At 39.4% G+C, this 11,980-nt stretch overlaps 1 protein-coding gene across 5 annotated transcripts; it reads left to right on the forward strand.

Annotated features, from left to right (window-relative positions):
* Positions 1–318: 318 nt before the first annotated feature.
* LOC111271661 (scavenger receptor class B member 1) lies at positions 319–11,565 on the forward strand. Of its 5 annotated transcripts, none has more exons than XM_022852593.2 (12): positions 319–1,541; positions 2,643–2,691; positions 5,515–5,758; positions 6,091–6,241; positions 6,423–6,526; positions 7,112–7,294; positions 7,655–7,701; positions 7,939–8,125; positions 8,410–8,587; positions 8,867–8,989; positions 10,123–10,272; positions 10,656–11,565. In XM_022852593.2, the coding sequence occupies exons 1-12, from the start codon at positions 1,530–1,532 to the stop codon at positions 10,716–10,718; spliced, it is 1,491 nt and encodes a 496-aa protein (XP_022708328.1). In that variant the 5' UTR covers positions 319–1,529; the 3' UTR covers positions 10,719–11,565. The 5 variants fall into 5 exon arrangements, with proteins under 5 accessions (XP_022708328.1, XP_022708329.1, XP_086829124.1 ...); XM_022852594.2 differs by having other exon boundaries at positions 322–1,318; XM_086972998.1 differs by having other exon boundaries at positions 323–1,318; positions 2,527–2,691.
* Positions 11,566–11,980: the final 415 nt, after the last annotated feature.

Below are 11,980 nucleotides of genomic sequence, written 5' to 3' on the forward strand. Positions count from 1 at the left end.
TACAAACAGATAGTTTCTGTATGCTGTTATTCGCTTCGTTATTTGTTTGCCTTTTTCCTCCATCTCTGTCATCTCAATTCTGAATATTGATTTTCATAATTGCCTCGCCTACCCGCCCCTGTTACGTTCTACTTTCTATAGGAAAACTGTCCGATACTCTGAACTGACAGAAAATCCGTGTATGGCACAAGCCAGACATTACTACCACATTAGTTCCGACAATAGCCAATATCGTCATAGCCATCATCGTTGTTGCTCGTCGTGATCGTCATCAACAACTGCGTTCTAGTCGTCATCCAAAACAGCGGCAAAGCCGCTAGCGACGCGAACCTGCGTCAGCGATGCCCGACCAATATTGTGGAGCTAACAAGATTTACTTCGCGCAGGCCTTCCCGTGTTGGAGCTAATAGTTTGACACTCAGAAGCAAGAATATCAGTGCGCACAGCGCGGCGTGAAACACCCTCTGAACTGAGCAATTTTTGCCACCGCCTATATACTACACATAAAGAACATTCGCTTGTAGAGAAATTTTGTCATTGTCTGTGTGCATGTATATGTGTCTGCAGGTTTGCATGCAAAAATTGAGAAAGTAGCCAAAGATCGCCATTCGTGGAAGTCAACGATTACCATCACTGGTGCTGCTATGTGGCTTCTCAACGCTACCACTTCAATGTGCAAGGTCGTTGGATTGACTAGCTATAGTATGCACTCGTATTGTAATCGCGGTCGTTCTATTCTATATGTTAATGTAAACAGCAGCAGCGGCACCACTAGCAGATTCAAGAGACCATCTGGTGCTCAGTGAACTGAGGGGCATTATTGTAACGTGCTGTAAATAACGGGTCTTCATTGGGCATCATAGGTGAATGAGTGCTTAGCGAGCGGGCTGTGGTGATAATGGCGTAAGGGCGTCTGCACTTTCGACGTCTTGTTTCGCGCGTAGTCGCTGGCACCATCAACACCATTGCTGACTGTTTACTGCATTCAGTGATGGTATGTCTTGACAGACATCCGGCATGCGGTGCCGCTGTGCTGCGCTACTGGCCCGTATCTGACCACACTGATCCGACAGTGGAAAGAGCAAGAAAAGCGACGAACAGCTTGTGAACCAAGCAGAACCGTTGTTTGGTGTGTGTATAACTAATATGTGCCAACTTTGAGGGCGCCGGATCTTGGCAGGGTTCCAGTACCAGCAGTACCCATACCTATTAGACAAACCCCGCAACTGCTGGCCGTTACGTGAGCTGCTGATCTATTGTTACGAAGGGTGTTTCTGCCTCTGCTGCTTTAACGTGAACATCTGACGTTTTGGTATCGGTGGGTGCCGTTAATACAACTATTGCTATCGGCCCTTAGTGGCTGGCATTGTTGCCGCTCACTGAAAAAAAAACCGGTAAACAAGGAAAAACCATCGCGCCATATTGATATTCATTCGAAGCAGCGAATCAGCGCAAGCGCTACTGCGAGTCACGACACCATGAGTATAGGGATAGGGGATCACTTCTGCAACTGGCGACAAAATTAGATCATGACTAATTGTGTTAGTAGTTGAAATATGTTAACCGTGTGTCTAAGCCTTGCCAAGCAGTGTTTTCTCTAAATAGGAGTCAAATGGAATAATACTTTTTGTCTTTATGTGTGGGTTTGTGTGTACTATTTTATCCCACTGTTTAGGTTTGTACTTGTTTTCGGTAAAAATCGTCCGTAGTCATTGCCATATACACATGCCTAATCGGTTGTAATAGTAAACTATAGCAACGGCAATAGCTAAACGATAATAACGCGTGTCGATTTAATGAAAAGAAATTCTATTCTTAGATAGAGCATGTATACTGAAGATTACCATTTCTTTGTTGCGCAGGGTATTAACGTGCATTGTGAAGTCCAATGACTTACTGGAAGAGTTCTATCTACTTTTTTCTAGACCTTGTGTACTCATATAAAATATACACACGTATCTTAACCTCTATCACTATATACATACATATATATGTATGTTCTTATTTTTCTAGTATTCTAGTCTGGGTAGTAGTTTGATCTGGTCTGGGTTTACCCAAGCCTTCTACCAGTCCTTGACCAGTTCTCTTATTTCTGCGTTTGTGGTGAAGAAGATTCGCTTTATAGCACTTCTGTTACTATTCTTCTATTGATAGAAATCGTCGTGCGTTTGCCGCGATCGATGGAGTGTTAGAGTTGCATAGCAGATCTGTTTTCTGTCGGAGCCCAGTTAATGGCGCTTTTGCTATGACCGTTGTCGTTTTTATACCTTTTACTTCACTTGATTCGCTTGTTTTTTTACCACAAGTGCACGTCCTCATGGACCACTTGACTAAGACTATTCCCTCACCGTTCGCTTTTCGCCGACTTGCAACGCGCTCTCTGTTTTAAGGCAGAGGCGGCGTTCACGGCCGCTCGACCAGCGTAAGCATCGCAGTTGTTTCTCCCAAGTAGCAGCAACAGGCTGTAACGTTTGTACGGTCATATACGGTAAACGTCCTTAGTTACTGTTCTCTGTTAATGTTTAGGGCAACGTCAAGATTGTAACAGCTTTAGTCAGCAGGTGTTTCTGTTGGAGTCACCAACGGAACGGCGCTAGTGCGCTGTTTTTGTTGTAAGGCATCGTTATCTTTCTGTTCTTTAGGCCTACATCTGTAGCGACATCATGAAATCTCGGGGAATTGCCGGTCTAGGTAAGTTGAAGACTGACTATTATAGATAATGCTTTGTTTTTTTGCAGTCGACGACTACGAAATTGTTATCAAAAATATATTTTCTTTGCGTTTACATATTTATGTGACTAAAAACTGGTGGCTATTCAATAAGAGGCAAACGTTTCACAGCATAAAGAATAGGTATAAAGATGCTCAAAAAATAAAGCGACAGTTAGGCACAAACAGGTTAGTTGTTTACAATATGATATCATTGATCCAACATGGAAATAGTTTATATGATGAAGACACCACAATAATCAGTCTCCCGATTGGTGTTAATATAATAGATCTAGGTACAACATGTCTGTAGCTTTGCATTATTCCAGACGTACAACAGGTCGTGATCTGTAGTAGGCATATTTTTCATCATAGTTGTGAATCACTTAGCATAATTTCAAAAATGATATATAGCTACCCATGGACCAACGGTTATTTTAGGAAAATATGTTATTCCGCATTGTGCGGCAGGGATAGTCCAGAACATATATCAAACAAATACTTGAAAAGCATGAAACAGAAAATACGCGAAAGTCTTTCATATACGCAAATATGTAAGTATTCGAATAAACCTATCTAGAACTGTCACCGGCGAGACTTTCAGCTTAAGAAAAAATAGGTACAGACTATTCTTGGTTCAATTCTCAGGCGTTAAACACTTGGATAACTGTCCGTTTTATCGATCGTAATTACATCATCGACATCGGCCTCTAACTGAACTAAACATGTTTGAGTACTATCGATACGCCTACACTCGGCAAGTGGAGTAGGATCTTTCCTTGAATATCTGACAACGTCGACCGTTGTCAAGTGTTCTAAATATACTCGAGCTTCAAAAATGCTACAGTGACCGCTTTTTTATTCAATTATAATAACATATCTTTTTCAACTGGGTTAAATTATTTCGTGGGTTAGGTAGATAGAGAATAATTTTTAAAACGATCTTCGCCGACTGATGAATCTTGGATAAAACAAAGAGGTATAATAAATGGATATTAAAAAGACATTAATCTAGAAAAGTGTCACCAACGAAAAACAGTTCAATTAACAGGAAGATTCAAACTGAAATGGCGGCACCTATAAAAACATGTTTCATAGTAAACACGTCCGGTAGTTTCGCGACCTAAAAGGACTTTGCTGTGTTTCCATAAGACCGGGAGGCTGGGGACTAGGCCAGACAGGAAACAAAGTAACACAGTGATTTACTACAGACTCGATGTTAACTAAAACTACTTTACACAACGCTGAACAACGCAAAGCAATGTAATCGCAAGCTAACAAGTTTCCAGACATTTATCATCAATGGGGCTATTAAGTAGGTCCTAAACAACCTCTGCTATTTCTTATTTTTGCATATAAACTGGGTTCCTTTATTGAATTCCTTTCAACGGCAAAATAAATATACACATACAAAAAAAAAAAATATATATATATATATGCCTGAATAATCTGGTTTGCACTACAATCGTGTTGCTGATAGGACCGAGCAAGTGATATTCAGGCCTCTCAACCAATCATTTTGAGATATCGCCGAGCCGTCTCATACTCTTGATCCTTTTTTCCGGTGCGACATCTATTCGTAGATTCGCCTTCACGCCCATTGCGCCTATACTCACCATAACCATATGAGCTAATGTTACTACAAAGAAACAACGTTCCAATCCGACTTGATCGGTTCTCACAATTCTACTTACATGCTTCAGGAAGTTATAATGTAAATCTGCTGTAATATAATGTTCTTTGTTTGTTACCATGTCTGCGTTAAGCAGAGCTGTTTTCCGTAAAGTTGGAAACTCGGCGTCGAAGTTCCTCTGCATTCACATAGATGAAGCTTAGCGTCAGTAAGTGCTAGGTTATATCCGAGACGTTTTAGGACTAAAGTCATAAATATTTATAAAAATCATTAGTGTTCTATATTTTTTGTGTGTATCAATTGTAGCACGTGGCGCTGGGTATCGTTAAGACAAAAATATTGTAGTTGATTATCGGTTAAGGTAGCGGTAAGAAATGTACCTGCAGCCGTGATGTATTGCCTGCAACTAAAAGGTTGCCACTAGTAAATTTCTACCTGTACAGGGGGTCTGACGATTCCATGCAAAGAAAAATCATTGCGTAAGGATCAGAAATCTGTTCGCATGATATCCTATAAATTACAATGAACAAATAATATACAGAATCAATACAGAGAAGTGATAAATATATATCTATATATATATATATATATCTATAGAGTAACGTAAAAGTTTCTTGGCAAAGAGAGAGAGAGTTCATTGCAGATGTGCAAATTACTGCAACAAATAGCAGATTTAACCGCCCAATTCGTTTGTAACAGATGTACTACTTTATAAGGATATTACAGGACATTCTGATATTAGTCACTAAATATTTGAACACAATTGAACTATCACAGTTCTTCGCACTTAAAATATACTAACTAGATATAAAAGCCCTAGCTCCTAGCATTGACCAATGACCTGATCTTTCATAATTGTCAAGCCTTTTAAAAGTCAACGATAATTTTTTTCAAAAAGCAGTGTTTTAAATCTGATCCATTTGTAGGAAACGATCTTCGTCTTTCCGCTGAGAAGATCCCCTCGGTTTATTTTTGATCGATATATATATATATATATATATATGGTAAAAAACCATTTACTAAAGACAGGAAAAAAATCTGTTTATATTCAGCGTGTGACCAGATCAAAATGTAAACCACATTCTAAAATGACGTGTGTTTTTATCGTGTGTATTCCAAGAAAACAAAACACATACTTGGATTTATTTTAGCGTTCTTATTTGCTGTTTCAGGTATTAGCTGCGCGTTCTTTCTAGTTGCCTGCCTATCACTATTGGCATATCTCAAGATACCATCATTTTTACAGCTGGCAGTCTCACGGTCTGGACTGAGCCCGGGAAGTTTTGCAGCAGACCTATTTTCCGCTATTCCGTTTGATATCCGCCAGAATGTTTACATGTTCAATATCACTAATTCGGAGGACTTCTTTAATGGCGCGAAGCCGCGTTTCAAACAGCTGGGACCCTATATATTCAGGTAAAGAACATTCGATACTGATCGCCGTATTTGTGTTAGTTAGGCAAATAAATTTAATGATCCTAGCTACCTTTTCGTAAATAGTTGTTGTAGAATCCTTATTTATTAGATAATCTGGAAACACGTCCCTCTTCATAGATATAATAGCTCATGCCAGCAACTGCCTACAGATACAGTAACGTCAATTATAAGCAGTCGATAATTGTCGAAACTGTATCTCGCGCTTCGATACCGCTGTGTTAACCAAACAACTACAACGATGATATCTCACTGTTAGACATAATAGTAATACTTTAATTAGGCTTTTCTGCTAATTGGGCGTATGGATTTAGGATTGGCCTACGAAAGCAGATGACGTGGTCGGAAGGCGATTTACTTACGTTCAGAGAAAACAGGAAGTTCTGGTTTGACGCTGATCTTTCTCATGGACATCTGAACGATACCGTGTATACGGTCGATCCGATCTACGCAATGGCGCAGGAGGTATATACTTATGTCAGCTAGTCAACGTGTAGGGTACAGTTGGCTTCTTCTGTGTAGATTGCTCTGGAGCTGATTGGCCTAGAATAGAAATGAGTCAAAATCAGATATAATTCGTTCATGTTCTAGTAACAGCATGATCTAATTGTTTAACAAACTAACCTATTTTATTTGGCTATGCTAGGTAATCGATGAGCTGCCAGAATTCCTGGAACGATTGTTTCGGCCGCTGTTGAAGTCGCGGAAGGTTCTTTTCAAACACAGTGTCGACGAGCTTCTTTATAACGGGTATACATGCGACAGACGTTGTCGGCACATGAGTGTCGTTACAAATACAACTATACGTGTCTAATAGTTTCCTAACGCAAATGTAAAACAGACCGGGCATATATCTGTAATGTAGGCGCACGGGAACTAATCGGAATATCTAGATGTTCGAACTTGTATGTTAAGAATCGTTGCCACAGCCAGGATCCAATAGGATTGGATGTTCTGCATGGCACTGAACTACGAATAGGCCAGATTCGTAACGTGTAAAGCTGACAAGCCCAACTATATTTATCTAAATTAGACGTATCTGATATCAGGTCTTTACAAAAGCTAGCAATTATGATAAATTGCAGATCTCCTTTCATATGTGTAGTGTTTTATGAAATTATTTTTATTATTTTACGATAGATGCAATAACTTATTTTCATACTTCCATACAAATATTTTTGCCTGTAATATCTATTCGTCTCTTTACTCCTGCTTCTGTTCAGAAAAGTGTTTAACAGCAACAATGTAATCAGCCTTGTATAATTATACTGAACTTTGACGACTGATCCTTTTAAAGCAATTTTAATCTTATGTGTCTCTCTATACTCGACGCAGGTACAGTGATTCCCTAGCAGAGCTGGCGCATTTGATAAAGCCTAATCTTCCTGTGATCGGTGGAAAGATTGGTTACTTACGGGCGATCAATGACACCGATGATGGCGATATTACAGTATTTGCTGGCACTAATCCCTTCACGAAAGATAAACGAAATTTAATCACCCAATGGAATCACAAGAAGTGAGTACGTTCATTATGGTAGAAAAAATCTCTTAGAGATCCTGATAGAGTAGCTATGAAAACTTGCACTGTTGCCTTAACGCAAATTAGTCGTATACTGTACTCGAGTTTAAAAAAGAAAAAAAAACGAGACGCCGAAAAAACCTTTACTTAAAAGGTTCTTTCGGCGTCCGTCCGACGTCAAACTTTAAGCGGTCTGAACTATACTTAATAGCTCAGACCGCCTGTACCGAAAACATTCACGATATGATGGCCAGTGCATACAAACATCACAGTTTTTAGATGGTGATACAATTATTGCGTTAGTGAAGGTATCTCACACTCGGTTGTTCCCTTTTTTTTTTTTTTTTTTTTTTCTAGAACAATTCCTTATTACGGCGACGGGTGTAATGGCATCTGGGGAGCAAGTGAGTGCCCATGCGGAGTATATAATCGTTCATTGATCATGCTTCAGATAAAGGTATAAATCATAAATAGATAAATCTTACATCTTGAACAATAGTATACAATTTCGAAAAGGTAAAATAACTCTAAATCTAAGCTAAATAACAAGCTCGTCTAATGAAAGCGTATCTCCTTAGCCACACTGACTGATTCTAAACTTCTCAGCTCATATGTATTGTATAATGTTTTCATTGAACTAGATGCCGAGCTCTTCCCGTCGTTTTTGTCATCGTCAGCGCCTGCGCAGATCGGCGTATTCTTGCCCCTGCTGTGCAGGCCGTGGTCCCTACACTTCAATGAAACACGACAAGAAAATGGCATTGAGCTAGCGAGATTTGCCACTGGACTGGATATATTTTCTTCAAGCAACAGTAGCCAGATTGAGCAGTGAGCTTTGACAATTCATTCCCCGCCAAGATATAATTTCTAAAGAGAAAACCCTTTTCAAAGCCATCAGAATGTGAATAAACCTGTAAAGATTAAGCAACTTAGAGCATGTTTAGAAAATATCGGTTTCAAGGTATTAAGCAATCTCTCGTAAATGAAAACGAACATCGTCTAATCGGAGCTTAATAGTATAATTTACATTGGATTACTTTGTTTTGGATTTGGAACATAATATGAACGCAATTACCTGTACTGCTATTGTTGACTTTCATTTGCTATTGCAGGTGCGCCCAGCCGGCAGGCTGGCCACGCGGTGTCTTCGACGTCCGGGCATGTCAGCATAGTTTCCCTGCACTGATTAGCTTACCGCATTTCTTGCATAGCGATGAGAAGATTTTAGACGCCGTGGACGGACTAACGCCGAATGTCACAGAACACGATTTTCATCTCGACATCTTTCCGGTGCATGTTTACCAAATAACCTACCAATTCAACTATATGATATATTTATGTCTATGGCACGCCTTAGGTTAGCAAGGCGTAAACCACAAACACGATACTACCAGCAGCTGGAACTTCTGGCTGAAAAAAAGCCAAAAGAAAATCACGCAATTAAATGCAATGGTATTAGGTAAAATAAAAGTGTTCGAAAGGAAATATGATTATATGTTTTTTGATATTATTATAGTTACATATTTTTTTGCCCGATGCATTATCCTGGTTTTTGCGATCCAATTTCAGTTATTGGGAATTCCCGTTCGCCCTGCAATCCGCGCCCAGATAAACGTGCGAATTTGGCGCCATCTCGACACGTCTCAATCGAATAACCCACCAATCGTTTACCCCGTCCTCTGGCAAGAAATCGTACGTTTCTTTCCATCATTAAGTACGAAGAAACGTGGGCAATAGCCAGACAGTTATGTGATTAGTAGATACAATAGAACGTATTAGATTATTTGATGCTGACATGTGGTCAGTTAGGGAAGTTCGCCCTTTCGAAGGTTCGATAGCTTCGTACAATTTCTTTTCGATGAAACATTTAATGAACCACAAACTGGGGCGACTTTGGGACCACTTTTAAGACAGCTCAGAATCATGCTTAACGAGAGGAAAATAATTTTATATTTTTTTTTATATATTTACAAACAGCGTGCAAAATGTGACACATTTTTATCCATTTCAAATTTAGAAAAAGTCGTAATTATATGCTGCGCCAGCTGCAAAATGGATCCCTCTGATAATCTGGTTTGTCTAGAATATGCAGTTTACCCATCTTTGCGTAGCCATTTGTGCAGCTGGGGTCTTAAAAAATCATCGACGCTGTACTGGCATACGCATTGGGTTTACGCTCGAATTTACTAGAAGGTGCAACAATAGTTGAATGAACGTTTTGTGTTATCTCGTATTAAAATCGAATTATTAATGACATATAGAAACAATGCTTAAGAATCTATCTTGGATCTCTTTTTGTCGATTGTAAGTTTCCCACAAGTTGAAGTGTTCCAAACGTAAATACTTGCCTGAGTCAACCGCTTTCGTGCAATTGCTATAGCCGCATTACTATTATGCAGCTTTTATTCCTCATTTCAATCATTTTATTTCGGCCGTATAAGAGAATGCACGTTTATACACTGTTGGCAGAGAATACTTTTCAGTAGGAGACACTTCTAATTTTGTGTGGCATTTTGTGCAGCTCAAGCCGACGTCCAGTCGACATTTTCAAACTTGACGTTGTACAGAGCCTTACGGCGTCCTAAAGTTTTTAAGGGTTTAAAATTGAGAATGTTAAAGTTATCTAGATATCAGCGTATCAGCTTCGAAGCCATGCTAGTTTATAATAATAATCCAGTGAAGAATTTTGCAACCAAACGCAATATAGGTTCTCTTAAAAAAATACCGGATATAATGTGATGGATTAAAAGATAGTCTTCCAAGTTAATTATATTAATTTAAGATTTGCCCACTTCTAACATAGCTTTTCATCAACGACTGTACAGGTGCTTTCAGAGTCTGCCATCTCATACCTTTCAACAATGATTTGGTATATCATTCTACTGCCTGAGACCACTTTGCGGGTGATTTTAATGCTCCTTACGATCCTGTCCGTCTCCCTTGCTGTGAGCTACGCGTATACGTCCTTTAGTAAGGTATAAAGTGAACGTCTTTATTCAGTCTGTACCAGTTTTTCGGTTACGAATGCTTATGCTAAATACTTTTTACTAATTCGATTTTAGCATACTTAGCCAATACTTGAGAAGAACTACATAAAGCCGGAATTCAGCCAGAGGAACCATTTTAGTATACCGGAACCACTTAGCATGTTCGCACGGAAGAATATGCACACCTAATCCCACACAAATGTGTTAACTAGCGTTTCCTATGAACGACTATATCGTGTTAAATGAGCATTCACCGTGTTAAAGTATGTACAGTAGTTTCAAGTGAGACAAGGTGCCTTGTTTGCTCTTCTTTGGTTGTATTTATTCATACGATTGTAACGAAACAACAAGTCGTCCCCATTGTTTAACAGGTGTCTGACGAAGAAACAGAATCGATCCTAGCATCGGCTGAAGATAGTGCAGCTTCTTCTTAATACGCACAATAGATTCTTCGGGATCAGCGTGCAGAAGCCACTCTTGTGGCCTAAAACAGCATCTCGGAGAGTATACACAAACGAAGACGTCACTTTATCCTAAGTTAGCTGTCGACGAGTATGCCATGCCAAACGGCCGAGCTAACACCTTCAGGGATGTAACATTGAGTGAGATTATAGGTAGATTACATAGTTGCGAAGTGGTCGTCGATTTTTGAACTGTCCATAATTTGTCCGAAAAAGTGACGTAATCAGCCATTATTGAATATCATCGAACTAAAGTTGCCACAATAATATGTTTTTCACTAAAAACCATGTAATATTTTTAAGTTATTATCTTTAAACATATCTGCTTTAAACAGTAATGACAGATGTGTCAAGCCGTTAATTACGAACTCACGGCGGGCTCACGTATGCACCTCTTAAAAAGGGCTTTTTGTTAGACGTTTTTATCGAAGAACAACCATTTGAAGTCGAGCAAAAGTTGTACAAAGTCTATTACCTATGCTTATCTAGCCCTATGGTTGATCCCAGTACAATTTAGAGTCACGGTAAATTTATCGTACTGAAAGCATTTAGTTTATAACTCTGAATTATATATATATATGCTAGCGCTGCGGGTGGGGGAGGGCAGCAGCTTATGCTGTTAGGGGTACTGTGTATAGTCATTGAAGCCTTACACAGCTGGCTTGTAGTCAGCTATACCCGACACTGATACCGAGCTGAAAAACCTATGAACATTTCCCCATAACAGGGAATAATTTTTTAATGAATAACAAAAGCCTGTACGAGCATTGTATTCTAAAGCTAAGCTGTAAATAAAAATCAAATTGTGATGTTTCAGTAACACCATATTTATTATTTTACGGTCTATGTGCATGGTCTATTAGTCTATATACATGTACAATACTTTGAGTGAAATGGACACCACGATCGAAGTAATAAAAGATGTGTTATCTTATTTTAACGCAAGTTTACAAATAAAAGCGCCTGGCGCATTTGAGGATTCGAATTCGAGTAAGACGATTAAGTGACTGACTTCCAAATCGCGATCTTTCTATTTACTCACTTTGCCGAACCTAGAAGTGACCGATACTTGAAGGAACTTAAGTCATACGCTGCGTATTTCACTCCTGGTGTTCCCCATAATAATAAGGTATAAGGATTGGTTTGACCGGAATAAGGTGGTTTATTCACTGTCTCCGTCCGACTCCGCCGCGCTCCACGTGCTCCTACTAGAGCTGCAGCCAGTACCCTTAGTA

The sequence above is a fragment of the Varroa jacobsoni genome, unplaced genomic scaffold (genome assembly GCF_002532875.2).
Source record: "Varroa jacobsoni isolate VJ856 unplaced genomic scaffold, vjacob_1.0 contig00841, whole genome shotgun sequence".
Lineage (NCBI taxonomy): Eukaryota > Metazoa > Arthropoda > Arachnida > Mesostigmata > Varroidae > Varroa > Varroa jacobsoni.